Source organism: Abramis brama (genome assembly GCF_963993115.1).
Source record: "Abramis brama genome assembly, chromosome: 13".
Classification (NCBI taxonomy): domain Eukaryota; kingdom Metazoa; phylum Chordata; class Actinopteri; order Cypriniformes; family Leuciscidae; genus Abramis; species Abramis brama.
The window spans coordinates 34,720,695-34,738,458 of NC_139975.1; the positions used below are offsets into that span (position 1 = coordinate 34,720,695).

At 37.7% G+C, this 17,764-nt stretch overlaps 1 protein-coding gene across 1 annotated transcript; it reads right to left on the reverse strand.

Annotated features, from left to right (window-relative positions):
• Positions 1–213: 213 nt before the first annotated feature.
• LOC311094407 (E3 ubiquitin-protein ligase TRIM35-like) lies at positions 214–6,635 on the reverse strand. The gene is made up of 6 exons (XM_084132366.1): positions 5,997–6,635; positions 3,761–3,856; positions 3,327–3,557; positions 3,187–3,209; positions 2,987–3,105; positions 214–2,603 (listed from the first exon to the last, which is right to left on the reverse strand). Exons 1-6 carry the CDS (start codon positions 6,390–6,392, stop codon positions 2,059–2,061), a joined length of 1,410 nt encoding a protein of 469 aa, XP_083988492.1. The 5' UTR covers positions 6,393–6,635; the 3' UTR covers positions 214–2,058.
• Between the last annotated feature and the right edge of the window lie 11,129 nt (positions 6,636–17,764).

A 17,764-nucleotide genomic window follows, 5' to 3' on the forward strand; every position in this document is an offset into this window, starting at 1 on the left:
AGACAAGGGAACACACGGCAGGATCACATGACAGACATGAAATGTGACCAAGACAAGACCAAATCGTGACAATAGGCCAAACCTGAGAAAACGGCACCATCTTGTAAAAAAAAAAAAAAAAAAAAAAAAAAATATATATATATATATATATATATATATATATATATATATATATATATATATATATATATATATTCAATATATATATCAGGGTTTTTCCTGGCTCAAAATGAGGCGGAGGTGGTAAAATCCTAATAATGTATTTTAATAATAAGGTAATTAAATTAGTATTTTTCATAGATCATCATATAGCCTAATGTGTTTCCCACATCATTTTTGTGGGTGGAGCTTGGTACCCCTAGAAAATTTTGTACATTTTAAAGATAAATTCATTAATCTGGTGCACTTTGAGTCAACCGAATCCACTGTTAAAAATAAATAATCCACCCGCAAACCACCCATATTCTTTGATTTAGATATCTGCATCTTCAAATTCTCAGTGTTAAGCATGATAATATGGTAACATATCACACTGAAGTATAGGCTGATTTAAAAAAGAACATTTATTTAAAATAAAAGTTCTTCTTTGGGCAAAATTACATTTCCTTAATAGCCTAAACAGAGACTTTACTCCCTTCAAACTTAAATTGTCAGTGTTTCATTACATCACTGTTTGAAAACACTCAGAATCATTTTTTGTACCTTTATAAAAGGCATTTTTTTCCCTAAATGTATGCTCCATCTTTCATTTCAAAGTCTTAAATTTGATCAATATATTCAATTAAAATAATAAGACACTAGGCTGTTACCAATCAAATTAAATTTACATTGAAAAATTATAACTGTATTAAATGAGATTATTTTAAATATTTTTGAATATACAAATAAGGAATGTTGAAAAGAATGATACTTTATGAAACTAAACCGCCAGTAGGAGGCGGCAGGCGACCGTCTTAATGAGCGAGTCATTGAGTCATTCATTCAAACGATTCGTTCAATCGGCTGATTTATTCAGAATGAAGCAGTTTATGAATAGTTAATTGAATCTTTGACTCAACCGATTCGTTCAAAGCGCTGAATCATTCAGTAATGCTGCTGCAACAAGACTAGTGTTGCTGTGAGATGCGCGATGGTTCTGCTGTGATCTTTGGAAGTATGTTCGCTGCTGAAACAGAACAAAAACAGTCATTGCGTCTAAATGTAAGTGACTTAATTTTAACTATTTGTTTATTGAACTGTTATGAAATCAGTCTCGGTTTCAATCTTGATGGCATTCAGGAAAACAGCTCTCTGGTCGTGTGTAGCCTAGGTTATATATTGTTTCTTAATTTCTTAAGAATTTAATTTAATTAATCTTAAGAATAACAATTAACTTAATTGTTTCTTATTGTTTTAATCAGGGCATTTGTCCGGATTGGCTACAATTCTCTCTCACTTTTCCCTTCAAAAAAAGATAAAAAAACACACGTGTCCCGGACACAGTCTATGGTCCCGGACAAGCGTTATTGTCGAGCCCTGATGTTTTCCTTGATTTGTTTTCAACAGATCCGTCACGCTGGGAAAAGTGTATCTGACCATGACTGTCTGTCCGAGTTTTGTCGAGAGCCGGAGGCGGCACGAAATTTAACAGAGGCGGCCGCCTCATAATTCTCTATGCAGGAAAAACCTTGTATATTCAATATATATATTTATTTAAAAGAAAAGGCCAACAGAACAAAAGTCTGTTAACAAAGACTGCATCATTTTATAGTTAAATGGCCCTGGGATAAAAAGAAATTGGGGAAGTTTTGTCCTTAAGGTCCTGAGTGTAAATATTTTGTGTACAATGTGGAAAGGAAAGAAGAAAACTAAAATTGATGTAGTTGGCATTAACACAGGATTTTTTTTTTTTTTTAACTGAAAGAGACAAACATGTCCTTAAGGAAACACAAGGGTTAATTTGGTTATAACTTTACATTGAAGTGGTCAGCGAAGATTGATCAATGAGACCCTTTGATTACAGAGTTATTATTGAAGCATAATTTGCAAAACTGTATTAATCTAGAAGCAGAATCAGATTTAACTGTGATTTTCTGCTGTAATAAACAGTTTAACTGGTAAGATCCTCAGAGGAGAAGTTGTGCAGTTATTATATAAGAATGGAAAGACAGTCTCTGTGAAGGATGTCCTGAATCTGCGCAGACAGTCTTTAGTTACAGGATCAGAGAATGACACTGTTCCTCTGTCATAGTCCAGCTGAACTCTCACACGCTGAAGCTTCTGTTTAACAGTAAAGACAGTCTCGGGTTGCTCTGGGGATTGTGAGATGTATTCGCTGTCTATGGACCCTACACACCAGACATTAGACTTAGAGAAATCCTCTCCCTTCCTTTGGTTTGATGCTGTTGTTATTCCAAGAACCCAGTCTGTATTGTCTCCAACCTCCACATCCCAGCAGTGTGTTCCTGAGTTAAAGCCCTCAGATCCCAGGACACATGCACTCCTGTCAAACCTCTCTGGATTACCAGGAAGTGTTTTATCTCCATCACTGAACGACACACTGGTCAGATCAGCAGAGAGTGTGAGATGAGGATGTGTTGTGTTTGGATCCAGAGTCAACGGAGCTGCAAAGAGAATAACATCAGATTACAGGATGAAATATGATGTATTAGAAATGTAAATGTAGAACATTTTTCTTTTGTTGAAAGAGATCATAAATCATGCTATCATAACAATGGTCTCTCAGTTACTGTCAGAATGGATTGAGGCTTCAGGTTTAATATCAGTATTCAATAAACACTATTGTATCCTAATACATAAACATAAACCATGAGGAATAGACTTTTCATTATGAGTTCACTGTATGATCTGATGATTTTCTGAAATACAGTTCAGATTCACTTGGTAATTCAAGTGATTATTAAATATATTTCTATCAAATGTTGATATTGTGTGTGTTTATATGTGAACTATCTTCTGCACTGGTGTCAAATCTGCTGAGACTCACTGTGTTGGACAGTTTCCAGCATCTTCTTCCAGACTCTGAACGGCAGGTTACCCAGATAACGCGACACATGAATCAAAGCTCCAGAACTCATCCGTGGATCCGGCTGTGAGATCTGGACTCTGAGGAACATTCAGGAGTCAGAACTGCAGTGACTTTGAGTTCAGATCCACTGAGAGAAGAGATACGAGCAGCTCACTCACCTTTCCATCGAGGCCTTAAAGTTCTGGAAAATATAGAGTTTGAAAACATTTTAATATCTTATCAAACACTCTCAGTGTCAATGAGTCTCTCTATACAAGTTGTTTTATGCACAGAGAATGAAGCCAGATTGATTTGTCACCTTTAGAAACGAGACGTCATTGTCTTTCATCATCTCCTCCATGTCTCTGATTGTGTGTGAAAGAGCTGAGATGTGTGTGTTCATCTCTTTCAGCTTCTCCTTCATCCTCTGCTTCTTCTGCTCCTCTTCCTCTCTCAGTGCAGTGATTGTAGCTTCTTCTTCGTCTCTGAGAAACTGATGAAGCTTCTCAAACTCTTCTTTAATCTGACGCTCTGTGTGCTCAGCTTGAGACTGAAATCAAATCACATTCACTTCAATCATCTCAATCAACACAAATCTCGGATACCCGACATATAACAGATCCAGAAGCAGAAGCTGCTCGTCATTTACAGAAATAATCAACTGGAATCCATTATATTAAATATATCAATTTATAACGGTATAAAGTGATCCTCCAGCTGTAATGAAAATGACTCTTGATTCTGTTTCCTCACATTGATGTGTTGAGCTGTTTTCTCAAACTCTCCTTTCTTCTCTTCATTGTGTTGAAGTTTCTGTTGTAAGGACTTCAGTGCTGTATTGAGCTCCTCCTAGAATTGAACAAAAATACATTAAACACCAGATTACAGTGAAGAGAAGAAAATACAGTGATATGATCATACAATTCTGTGCAAAAGTATTTATTATATAGTATTGCCATAACCACGTGATCTGTGACGTCCGAAGCTTCGTTTCCACACACAGTCACGTGACTGCTTCATATTCAGATTCGAAAATAGCGTGTAAGAATTGATAAATTAGGAAATTCCAGACAGTCTGTTTCGGGGGGTGACCAGACCCTGAGAGGACAAAAGGACCTCTCTGGAGATTACCATTTCAACTGGCCCTCATGCACCATCAAGACGAAAGTCTCACCTCCGAGTCATCCGAATCTACATCTCTTTCCCTCTTCCCTCACCCCCCTCTGTCTCATGCTCAGATGATCACCTGAAGATCACCCAAGAAAATGTATAGTTTAATGTGAATGATTATCACAGAGTATTTTCATGTTTGGAATCATTTAAAATGTCACAGTGCGACTGGTACAAATGTCCTATTTCCAAATAAGTGAAACAAAAGGTAATAAGGTTTTTAAGAGTTTATGGATAATTAGCACACAATGAGGGGTAGGCCTCTAGACAAATGGTCTCCTTACACCTAGAGGTGCTACCTCTGAATGCAAATTTCTTTTGTTAGCACATGTTTCCATGTGAAAGAGGTCTGGCTATTTAATGAAATTCAGCAGGGAGTTCGGGGCCTTTTCTGTACTTCAGATTGGCCCGTGAGGCTGAGAGAGAGAGATCTCTTAGCCTCACGTATTTCTTAAAGTTGGGTTTGCATCTTCTCTCTATTCCAGAGCATTTGATGTTTTGTATCGATTATCTTTGAATTGATTATGAAATTGGCATGATACATTTACCTGACATAATAAATTGTTACATTTGATTATTCTAACTGACTTTGATATTATTTTCATTGAAGAGTTAAACGGAATAGTGAAACATTCACTCATGATTAATGATCCACAGATATCATTAAAACCTTTTCATTTATGGAGTCAGATGAAATAAACGAGTAAATATATGATTAATATATTGCATTTAATCACAAAATACTTTGCCTCGAGAAAAGGACAGTAACACGTTAAGACCTTCCGCGCTGGTCGGACGCCGGACTTTGGGCCGATTTAGCGCAAGCTTACAAGCGTGAACCCCTTGAGCAGGTTTTGAGTGTCATAAAAAAGAAATAGACTTAGCCCTCACACTGTTGAACAAGTTTCTTTAAATGTATTAAATTACCCAAAAAAAAAAAATGAAAAAAAGGTCTTCTGGGACAGAAAAGCAGCTTTTCCACCTTTTGACCACAAGATGTCGTTAGTGTGCAACGTGTTGAAAAGCTTCGAGTAATGAACCATTTTAGGATACAGTCGAGGGGGAAAGCCCCAGTGCTTCACAAAGCTTAATTTCACCATCACTATTATTTACTGAAGCAGAAAAGTTATCCAATACTAACTGTGCCTGCGTGATAATGTATTTGGCCCCATAGTTACTAATTCCTCAAATCTCTGAAACTGTATTTATAATGTTGTTCAGCTGGACTAAACACAGCCAGTCCTGATCACTGCAGCCCTGTTCAATCAAATAAACACTTAAATAGGACTTTTTCAGCATGAAGTTGGTTAAAAGGTCTTAAACAGTAACACACTATTGACAAAGGTGAAAGAAACTCCAGGAATAACGATGAAGACGGTGATTGAAATGCATCCGTCTGTGATGGATTACAAAGCTATTTCAAAGGCTCTTGGACTCAAAAAACCACAGCGAGAGCCATTATATCCAAATGGAGAAAACTCGGCACAGTAGCAAACCTTCCCAGAAGTGGCTCAAAGTCACCAAAGGGCCAAGAACAACATCATAGGAACTGGATAAAACTAAAGTTGTCCACTCAATTGTGTGGTTTTTTTGTGTGTGTGTTTTTGCTAAATAATGATATCTATGAAAAAGGCTCCACTATTTAGTGTGAGACACAAAAACATAAGAAATCAGGATGGGCAAATACTTTTACAGCACAGTAAATGTCATATAAAGTTGAGTAAAATGACATTGAAATAGTAATGCATGAATGTGATGATATCTATGTTTATGACTAATTATTGTTCTTTACATGTGAAACAAGAAACATTTGTCTTACCTTGTAAGATGAAAGCACTTCACTGATGGGTCTGAATGTGTGATTGGTGTGTTTCTCTGAGTCTCTGCACACTAAACACACCGGCTGTTTGTCCTCCAGACAGAAGAGTTTGAGTTTCTCACTGTGTAAACTGCAGATCTCCTCAGATCCTGATGAACGTTTCTCATTTCTCTCCTTCAGGAACGACTCACACAAGTTTTTTAATGTGAGATTAACTGGAGGATCTTCTCTTGAGGATCTTCTCCTGCAGACAGGACACTCCTGAGTTTTCTTAGTTTTCCAGAACTGTTGTAGACACTCTTTACAAATACTGTGACTACAGGACAGAAGAACAGGAACATTGAAGATTTCATAGCAAACAGGACAAATATAATCATCTTCAGCTGCTGAAGCCATTTTCACCGTTTGAGTCTCGCAAACTAAACTCTACTTTCACTTTCTGAACGACGGTTTTCAAAAATGAATCAAGATGAGAATCAAAGATCTGCTGTCTGTTCAGAAATGAACATCACAAAAGTCCTTCTGTAAAGTTTTTCTCTTTGCTCTCCATTGATTGCTTATTCTTTATTGCTTTTGTTGAGACAAAGTCGGTGTGACAGAAAGGAGAAATAACAAGTCAGTCTCTTCTTGGTAAGTGTTGTAAGAGGGAGGAGTTTATGATCACTGCAAAAAATGCTTTTCTTACTTAGTATTTTTGTCTGGTTTCCAGTCCAAATATCAAAAATTAAAATTAAATTCTTAAATTAAGATGCATTTACTAGATAAGTAAAATTAGATAAGATATTATGTCTTGTTTTCTGGGGAAATAAATCAAATTAAGTGAGTTTTTGCTTAAAATAAGCAAAATTATCTGTCCATGGGGTAAGAAAAATAATCTTAATTCAAACAGAAACAAGGGCCAGATTGTTATGGCAAGGTGACTGGTACGATAATTGAGACAATATATTGTTACACCCCTACAAATAATGCATACTAAATGTATGATATACATGATGTATTATAAGGATAATGACAGCAAATGTTTTTTATCAGCTGTAATACATTGTCATTTGATCTGAAACCAAAAAAAGTTTATGGTTTATTTGAGGAATTGGAGTCTGTTAACTACAGAACTTTTTTTTGCCTTATTTATTGCCTTTTCCCCATCACATTAATAATCATAAATTAGGTGTAATTCGAAAACTGAAAACTGTTTTGAAAATTGACATTGTGTAACACTAAACTTAAACTTGTATATTTATTTTTACACTCCTTTTTGAAGCTCGTTTTTGAACATCTTGGGGAAATGTTATGGGCTTTCTCATCAAAATATGACTTTCTGTCACAGAACAGGACATTGATTCATACATGTCCACCGTACAGACTCCAGGACTCACAGCATGTTCATCACACAAGTGAAATTATAGATCAATATTCCTATAACATATTAGATATTATTATGAAAATATTGCCAATTATTACTCCCATTATTACACTTTTTTTTACATTACATGTTTCCCCAAGAACACATTAATATGCAAATTAAATAGTGTATAGATATGTTGAATTTAATGGGACTACACATTTATGGCCATTTTACCCAAATATCGTATGAAGTAAAATGGTGTATCATTTCATTCTATTATATCTTTTATTACATAGTTGAGAATCATCTTTATTCAAAGTTTGTTTAAAAAATCCAGAAACATAAAAACTCCCAAAATAAAATAAACACAAATTATATATATAAAAAAATAAACATAAAAAATCCTATTCATATTTTTTTCTTTTTTTTTTAAACAACTGAGTCCTGGTGTCACTAGAAGACATAGCATATGAATAAAATATCTTGTTTAAAAATGTTAAAATAAAAATGTTTTTATGCTCTAAACAATGAAATGACATGTAAAAATACTAAATCCAAAAGAGCTTTTTTTCTGGGTCTCAGGAGGATATCACAGAAGTCTGACAGATCATATATCAAGCATTTTAATGAGTTTCAGGAGCTTTATGAAGGGCAGTGTAATCTCACATGACCGGAAGATGGCGACAAAACATCATGAAAACACACGGTCAGCGGTGGAGCATTACAATAATCTCTGAACGTACAATATAAACACCCCCCCCCCCCCCCCCCCCCCCCCTCTTGTTGACTCCTTTACCTGTTTATATTTGGTGTTCATTTATGAAAAAATGACAGGAATGATCGAGAACTTGGAGCAGAAATACCCACATTTGTACCAGATGTAAGTTTATACTGTTTATGCTAATTTACCTACGATTTATAATATCTAATTATTTTCTAGTTGCCAATTTACTCAAGTATTTTTATTAAGTATATAATGGCTTAGTATGTCAAATTATGAACAAATATAATTTTCTCGCCAAACATTTAGCAGTTTGTAGCATACATGCTACAACAGAGATGCTAGTTTGACATATAGCTATATTGTTTGCTAAAGCCTTAAAGGGGTGGTTCAGGATTTAGGACATCGGACCTCATTTCCAAATTAGCCTGGGTGTTATTTATCAGTGGAGACAGTTTTCAACATTTTTCATCCAGTCCTTCCAGTTGCATAGTTCGCCGGTGCTAGGCTAGCGCGAGTCAATGGTATCCGCTAGCCTGCCATTAAAAACAGTTTTACCCACTCCACAGTACACCAAAAGCAAATCAATTATAACGCCAGACTATCGATGTAAATGTCTGTTGAGAGAATAATGTTAGAAATCAAACTACCCTTTCATTGCATTGCAATAGTTATACTTTGTTCCCTGTATTTATTAGCACAGTCTACAGCAGCGGCGGAGTGATATTAAGTTACCTAGGCAACCGAGAGAGCCGGTCCACATGACAATCACGCAAGTGTATTTACCTGCCGCTGACACTCATCACTACAGAAGCAGAGTATATTTCACAGAGAAATCAACAAGACATAGGACTATGGCCACGTTTGAAAGCCATGCCAATGTTTCGGACTTTGGAGACGATGAAGACGAAGAATGTGTGTTATTCAACGAACAGTAATGTATGAGCCGGAATACACAGACGAAGAACTAATCGAGATGGATGCTAAAAGGGCAGAAAGAGAAAGAATGTCTAGAGACAACAGCAGCTGGAAATGCCGTAGAGAACCGGGACAGAACATCAGGAGACTGGTGGTGCCAGTGCAGAAAATGTATACAAATGCCGAAGAAACTTTTTGGTGACCATCTATTTGGTTTATTTTTACAATTTCGAAATGCACACCGAATCACCATGTTGCCAATTCCTTAATTTACAATCGAATGTTTCAATATCGTTGTTCAAGGTTACTACTAGCTAGCTAGACGTCCCGACTGTAGTGCGCTTCTGTTCTGTGTTTACTTTTCGGCGCAGTACTAACGTTACTAACCGGAGCAAAGTAAAATTCCGCCGCTGCTGAGAAGCTAGTTATAGTTATGCAAGAATAGTTTGATTTCTAACATTATTCTCTCAACAGACATTTACATCGATAGTCTGGCGTTATAATTGATTTGCTTTTGGTGTACTGTGGAGTGGGTAAAACTGTTTTTAATGGCAGGCTAGCGGATACCGTTGACTTGCGCTAGCCTAGCACCGGTGAACTATGCAACTGGAAGGACTGGATGAAAAATGTTGAAAACTGTCTCCACTGATAAATAACACCCAGGCTAACTTGGAAATGAGGTCTGATGTCCAAAATCCTGAGCCACCCCTTACAGATACAGATCATAACATATGGGAATAAATGTAGCAAATCAAACCTGAGAAGTGTCCTCACTTCATTATAGTCTTGCATGAAAACTAATTAAAAGTCATTAACGAACCCCTGCTGAAAAAAACAACAGAAACCATTACATAATTGCTAATGGTTTTAATGGTTATAAAGAGAACTGTATTGGTTTTAATGGAAACTGTAATGGTCCTAGTGGGTCTCTATTGGTGATTTGCTTTCTTTTATTGGTGGCATGTTTTTTCTATCGGATACCATTAAGGACCAATATAACACCTTTGGCAACTTATAGGTTACATGTTGGTATCTACTGGACACCAGTATGAACCATTAAGTCTCCAATAAATGTAGTGTTTTCTTTGGTTTGATGATATTAATATATAATTTGTTTGTCACTGATTTCCTGGACTGTTCCTATGTTTAAGTGACAACTTTCACAGTAGAACTGAAATTCTACTTCCTCACAACTGTTTTTAAACACTCTGTTAAAAAGATACTTGGATTGAGGTACAACCTCTTGCCCAAACAATTTATTTATCAACTGCAGTAAATCATGTAACTGGCAACCAGTTATTTTATGCTTTGCTGCATGGCTCATAATCATGAGCATTGCCTCAGCTTTTGTGGTAGTTCCTGTGGCAGTCAAAGCAGTGTCCATGTCAGGCTGTAGGTCAATCATTGACAGGGGATCAGGAGAGTTCTGCTTCATGCTGCCTGTCCTAAGGTCTATCTCAGACTCTGACACTGTTCCACTGCCTTTAAAAAAGCAATATCTCTGTTTAAGGTATAGTTGTGTGTAGGTCTGCTCATACACATATTCACGTAGGTGCATAGTTATTAAAAAAAAAAAAACTTACAGACCCTCCAAAATTAATAATTAATCAAATACTTTGTTCAATTTATAATTCAAAACTTAAAGAAGTGTGTACCTGAGAGAGAAAAAAAAACAATTATCAGAACAAGCTAAACTAGTACTCCCATGTGTTTCTGACGGTCTACTTGAGCCTGGTGCAACGTCTACCTCACTACTGTACTCATCTGTCATCAGTTCAGCTGTTTTGCTTTGACCATTCTGACAATAATGTTACAGTTATGACATCTATGGTACAATTATGTTACAATCATGCCATCTATGTTACAATTATGTTACAATCATGGCATATATGTTACAATTATAGTACAATAGTGACATATGTTACAATTATGTTACAATCACGACATATATGATACAATCATGCCATCTACGTTACAATTATGTTACAATATATATATGTTACAATTATGTTAGAATCATTACAATTATGTTACAATCATGCCATCTATGTTACAATTATGTTACAATCATGGCATACATGTTACAATTATGTTACAATCATGGCATATATGTTACAATTGTAGTACAATAGTGACATATATGTTACAATTATGTTACAATCATGACATATATGATACAACCATGCCATCTATGTTACAATTATGTTACTATCATGACATATATGTTACAATTATGTTAGAATCATGCCATCTATGTTACAATTATGTTACAATCATGGCATACATGTTACAATTATGTTACAATCATGACATTCAATTCAATTCAAATTTATTTGTATAGCGCTTTTCACAATACATATTGTTTCAAAGCAGTTTTACAGAAAGTGCATTTCAGAAATGTACATAGAAAAATACAGTTAGTTAATCATGCATTAATTTAGGGCATAAACATATCGCCAGCGTCGAGTCGTCTCTTCACAGGCTTCGAGTCGTCTCTTCACAGGTTTCGAGTCGTCTCTGCACGGGTGTTGGGGCATCTGTAGTTTCCATGGGAGGCTGGATACAAACTGGAGCTGACAATCTGTACTAGCGTCCCGAGATAACAACAGAAAAGCAGATGGGAAATAATTAGCGTAGCTGCTGTTCATAAAAATAATGCATTCAATCTGATTCAACTGTAGTATAAAAGGGGTAAGTATTATGTGAATGCTTGGCTAAAGAAATGCGTCTTTAATCTAGTTTTAAACTGGGACAGCGAGTCTGAGCCTCAAACAATATCGGGAAGGCCATTCCACAGTTTAGGAGCTAAATGTGAAAATGCCCTCCCTCCTTTAGTGGACTTAGATATCCTAGGAATGACCAGAAGCCTCGAATTTAGTGATCTTAAAGAGCGCGATGGATTGTAGGGCGATAGAATTTCCGTTAAATACCCAGGAGCTAAACCATTTAGGGCTTTATAGGTCATTAGTAATACTTTGTAATTGATACAGAACTTTATAGGTAACCAGTGTAGAGATGATTGAATTGGTGTTATATGATCATATTTCCTTGACCTAGTAAGAACTCTAGCAGCTGCATTTTGGACTAACTGTAGCTTGTTTATTGAGGATGCAGGACAACCAGCTAATAAAGCATTACAGTAATCTAGTCTCGAGGTCATGAATGCATGAACTAACTTTTCTGCATCAGAAACAGATAGCATGTTACGTAGCTTAGCAATGTTTCTAAGGTGGAAAAAGGCTGTTCTTGTAACATATGAAATATGATTTTCGAAAGACAAGTTGCGGTCTAATATAACACCCAGGTCTTTTACTGTAGTGGATAAAGTAACAGGACATCCTTCTAAAGTAAAGTTGTATTGTAAGAGGTTTTGTGGGCAGTTTTTTTGACCAATAAGTAATACCTCCGTTTTATCTGAATTTAATAGCAGAAAATTACACGTCATCCAGTATTTTATATCTTTAACACACTCTGTCAATTTAGATAATTTATTGTTTTCATCTGGTCGTGATGAAATATATAATTGAGTGTCATCAGCATAACAGTGGAAATTAATTCCATGTTTTCTTATAATATTACCAAGTGGCAGCATATATATTGAGAATAGCAGAGGGCCTAACACAGATCCTTGCGGCACTCCATAGTTTACTGACGCTCTTCGATTTCCTCGATTTTTCTCCATTTAAACAGACAAAATGGTAGCGGTCTGATAAGTACGATCTAAACCAGCTTAATGCCTGTCCTTGAACACCAGTGTAGTTGTGTAGTCTATCTAAGAGTATTGTGTGATCTATAGTGTCGAACGCAGCACTAAGATCGGGTAAAACTAGTATTGAGATACAGCCTTGGTCAGAAGCTAGAAGTAAATCATTTGTAATTTTAACAAGCGCAGTTTCAGTGCTATGATGCGGTCTGAATCCTGACTGAAATTTTTCATAGATATCATTTTCTTGCAAGAAAGAGCACAATTGAGCGGAAACCACTTTTTCTAGTATTTTAGACATAAATGGTAGATTTGAAATGGGTCTGTAATTTGCTAGATTATTATGATCTAATTGTGGTTTCTTAATAAGAGGTTTTATAACTGCCAACTTGAATATTCTTGGAACATGACCTAAAGATAAAGACGAGTTAATAATATTGAGGAGAGGCTCTTCCACTACAGGTAACACTTCTTTCAGTAGTTTAGTTGGTATTGGATCTAATAAACATGTTGTTGGTTTAGATGCATTGATAAGTTTATTTAGCTCTTCCTGTCCTATAGTTGTAAAGCGCTGTAGTTTTTCTTGAGGGGCGATAATTGAGGCTGAATCATAAGACACCATTAAAGATTGTACATTTACAATTGTGTTTCTGATGCTTTCTATTTTCTCAGTGAAGAAATTCATAAAATCATTACTGCTAAACTGTAACGGAATATTTTGCTCAGGTGACGTCTGTTTATTTGTTAGTCTAGTCTAGGTGCTCAGCCCTGGCTGCTTTTAGGGCCTTTTTATAACGTGACATACTGTCTTTCCACGCGATTCTAAAGACCTCTAAATTAGTTTGTTTCCATTTACGCTCTAAATTACGAGTTTCTCTCTTGATAACATGCGTAGTATTGTTATACCATGGTGCTTTAGTTTTCTCTCTAACCTTTTTTAATCTAATAGGTGCAACAATGTTTAATGTACTAGAGAAAATGGTGCTCATAGTACTAGTCATTTCCTCTAGTTCATCTGTTTGTTTGGGATCACTAATCAGCTGAGTTAGATCAGGTAAGCTATTTGAGAATCTGTCTATAGTGGTTGGAACGATTGTTCTGCCTGGTCGATAACGTGGCGCAACGTGACAAATTTCAGCAGTACGTAGTATGCAAGTGACCATGTAATGATCAGTGACTTCATCACTTTGCGGTATGATATCTATATCGGTTAGATCGGTTCCATGGGATATAATTAAATCTAGCGTATGATTTAGACGATGAGTGGGACCAGTGACGTTTTGCTTGACCCCAAAGGAGTTTAATAAATCTGTAAACGCAGCCCCTAACGCATCATTTGTGTTATCGACGTGTATGTTAAAATCTCCAACAATTAATGCTTTATCGACATTGACCAATAGATCTGAGAGAAAGTCTGCAAACTCTTTTAGGAAATCAGCGTAAGGCCCAGGCGGTCTATATACGGTAGCCAAGGCTAGAGATAATAGGGATTTCTTTCTTACATCTAAGAGCGTAATATTTAGCACAATTACTTCAAACGAATTATACCTGTGACCTGTTTTCTGAGTAACATTAAGAATATCTCTATAGATTGTTGCAACACCGCCGCCACGACCAATCAGACGGGGCTCATGCTTATAGGAGTATCCTAATGGAGTAGACTCATTAAGACTGAAATAATCATTAGGTTTAAGCCAGGTTTCAGTAAGGCAAAGTACATCGAAACTATTATCTGTGACCATTTCATTTACAATAACCGCCTTAGGTGTGAGCGATCTAATGTTAAGAAGACCTAGCTTTAGAAATTGTTTTTGTTCACTAATATTGAGATTTTCTGGTTTAATCACAATTAGATTTTCCCTGGATCCTACAGTAGATTTAATGTTTGACCTCACTAAACGAGGAATAGACACAGTTTCAATATAATGTTCTACATTGGTACTTATATCAATTAAGTTTGGACAGCAAAGAGTGTGATTTGGACTTTGACTTACTAGTCATATGGTGTGTAACGTCTTGGAGATGTTGTCCGACAGAAGAGCAGCTCCGATTCTGCTGGGGTGAAGGCCATCAGCACGGAAGAGCCTAGGTCGCTCCCAGAACAGATTCCAATTATTTACAAAGAGCAGTCTCTGTTCATTACACCATGACATTAACCATTCATTTAGAGCAAATAATCTACTGAACCTTTCTTGTCCTAGTCGGTACGTGGGAAGCGGTCCAGACACGATGATCGTTGTTTCAGGCGATGTGCTGCGTACCGTCTCGATCAGGCTCCTGTAGTCCTTCTTCAGAACCTCCGTCTGCCGCAGCCTGATGTCGTTCGTTCCTGCGTGAAACTCGACAGCTCCGACGCGCTTGTCACTGTTCAGGATCTCGGGGACCTGCGCAGCGACATCAAGAACACGAGCACCAGGAAAGCAGTGAGTGCGCACCTTACCTTTACCTGAGGTAACGTGGACATGCTGGACGATGGAACTGCCGATGATCACAGCGTCGCGTTCCGTCTCGCGTAGAGGGGAGAAGCGGTTCCGGGTGGAGATCTCGAAGGCCGGATCTCTAGTAGGTCGCGGATCTGTTTCTCCACGGACTCAAGCTCTAACTGCACAGCATGTAGCTCGAAGGTGTCCTCACCTGCACTCAAAGGTAAAGTTAGACACACATCCGTTATATTCGCCATTATAGCAGATGTGCTATAATGGCGAATTATAGCTTTCAGTGATACGGGTGTAAATAAGACGGTCGATAGGCGCGACCACGCGTGCAATGCTAGCGGGCTAAGGCTAGTAGCGGAAGTTCGGAAGGTTGGATATAAGTAGTGATATCAAAGCGATCCGATTGTTTTTTAAAGAGAATAGTATTCCAGATATGTTCACACGCTATAAAAATGAAAATGTTCGTTTGTAAAAGAGTGTAAAGAAGAAAATCAAGGTTTCTGAATTAATTCGACGGAGCTCCAAACACAACAACAACGCACTCAGTCGCGACGCATGCGCCCTAATCTGATACAGAGATATGATTCAGATGAAAAACTCCTTTTACACAGTCTCTGACACAGTCCCTTTACAGAGACTGTGAGACTCAGTTTCACTACATGCCTTATAAATAGCAATATTGACATGAAAATTATAGCTGTGAGCTGGCTTATTGACAAACGTGCTTTGTAGGTTTATAGCTATTTCCGTAACACTTTACAATATGGTTTCATTAGTTAACATTAGTTAACTACTTTAGTTAACCTGAACTAAGAATGAACAATACTTCTACAGCATTTATTTGTCTTATTTAATGTACATTTCAACATTTACTAATACATTATTAAAATCAAATGTTGTGTTTGTTAACATTAGTTAGAAAATAATTGCATTTATTTCACAATACATTATGTTAAAGGGGTCATTGTCACGGTTCATGAATCGTCTCATTTCTGATGTGTGTATGTGTGTGTCTGTATGTGGGTGTGGTTACTCATTGTAGTGATTAGTGTCGCCAGCTGTGATCAATCCCCGTTCCCTTTATATGTGCAGTAATTCCCATCTCATGTTGTCAGATCGTTGTGGTTTTCCCCGGTGTCGTGTCCTGTTCCCGTGTGGCTCTCTGTTTCCCTGCTGTGGATTTCGTCGTGTGGATTCGTTGTGTTTCGTCACTTCGTCTGGATGTTCCACTGGTTCCTGGTTTTCCCGAGCACGCTGATCACTTCACCACCACCGGATGCCATCGAAGTCCCTGTGCCACAACCGTCATCTGAGTGTGTTTTCCCCGACCTGTGTTTGTGCATTTCTGACCACCTAATAAACGCCTTTTTACTTGCAATTGTATCCGTTCTGATTTCCTCACAGTCATATAATGCCATTTTTGTACAAGTTAATATGATTCTTTAGGGTCTAAATGAAAAGTTTGTAATATACTTTAATTAAAAATTCTCATTAGTATTGTAAGAAAACACTAATTTTACCTGGTCAAAAACAGCTCTGTTTTCAGCACGCCATTTAAGTGCATGTGTCTTTAAGTTAGTTATTAGTTAGACGCCATTCTGCTCCAGTGTATCAACAATGGCGGACTATGATGACAGCTCGCTCAGGGCAGGTCTGTGTTGAAACGCTGCTGTCAATTAACAATCGTGGGAGGGGCGTCCGACCGTGTAACGTCACATGGTCAGACGGCTCGATTTGAGACGGGAAAACATACAAGGAGATAAAAAAAAAACACTGGATGGATTTTTATCATTATATGATGGTTGTGTACAGGCACTGCCAACACACATTTCAGTACAATCAACTTGTAAAAGTGCATGTAAAAGTGAAGTTTCTCGTTCTCTCCAGCCGGGGGCTTGAACAATTAAAGGCTAGTTAGCGTCAGCGCAGCAGTTTCTCATTCTCTCCAGCAGAGGGCTTGAACAATGGAAGGCTAGTTAGCATCAGCGCGGCAGTTTCTCATTCTCACCAGCAAAGGGCTTGAACAATGGAAGGCTAGTTAGCGTCAGTGCAGCAGTTTCTCGTTCTCTCTAGCAGAGGGCTTAAACAATGGAAGGCTAGTTAGCATCAGCGCAGCAGTTTCTCGTTCTCTTCAGCAGAGGGCTTAAGCAATAGAAGGCTAGTTGGCGTCAGCGCAGCAGTTTCTCGTTCTCTCCAGCCGAGGGCTTGAACAATTAAAGGCTAGTTAGCGTCAGTGCAGCAGTTTCTCATTCTCTCCAGCAGAGGGCTTGAACAATGGAAGGCTAGTTAGCATCAGCGCGGCAGTTTCTCGTTCTCACCAGCAGAGGGCTTGAACAATGGAAGGCTAGTTAGCGTCAGTGCAGCAGTTTCTCGTTCTCTCCAGCAGAGGGCTTAAACAATGGAAGGCTAGTTAGCATCAGCGCAGCAGTTTCTCGTTCTCTTCAGCAGAGGGCTTAAGCAATAGAAGGCTAGTTGGCGTCAGCGCAGCAGTTTCTCGTTCTCTCCAGCCGGGGGCTTGAACAATTAAAGGCTAGTTAGCGTCAGCGCAGCAGTTTTTCATTCTCTCCAGCAGAGGGCTTGAACAATGGAGGGCTAGTTAGCATCAGCGCAGCAGTTTCTCGTTCTCTCCAGCAGAGGGCTCGAACA

What these genes read in the sequence shown, in the direction of transcription:
- LOC311094407 (XM_084132366.1), bottom strand. Translation starts at nt 6,392, where the DNA reads ATGGCTTCAGCAGCTGAAGATGATTATATTTGTCCTGTTTGCTATGAA. An exon ending in TTTAAGGCCTCGATGGAAAG is followed by an intron (nt 3,106 to 3,186) that starts GTGAGTGAGCTG and finishes AATGTTCCTCAG; the next exon opens with AGTCCAGATCTCACAGCCGG. An exon ending in GCTGGAAACTGTCCAACACA is followed by an intron (nt 2,604 to 2,986) that starts GTGAGTCTCAGC and finishes TTCTCTTTGCAG; the next exon opens with CTCCGTTGACTCTGGATCCA.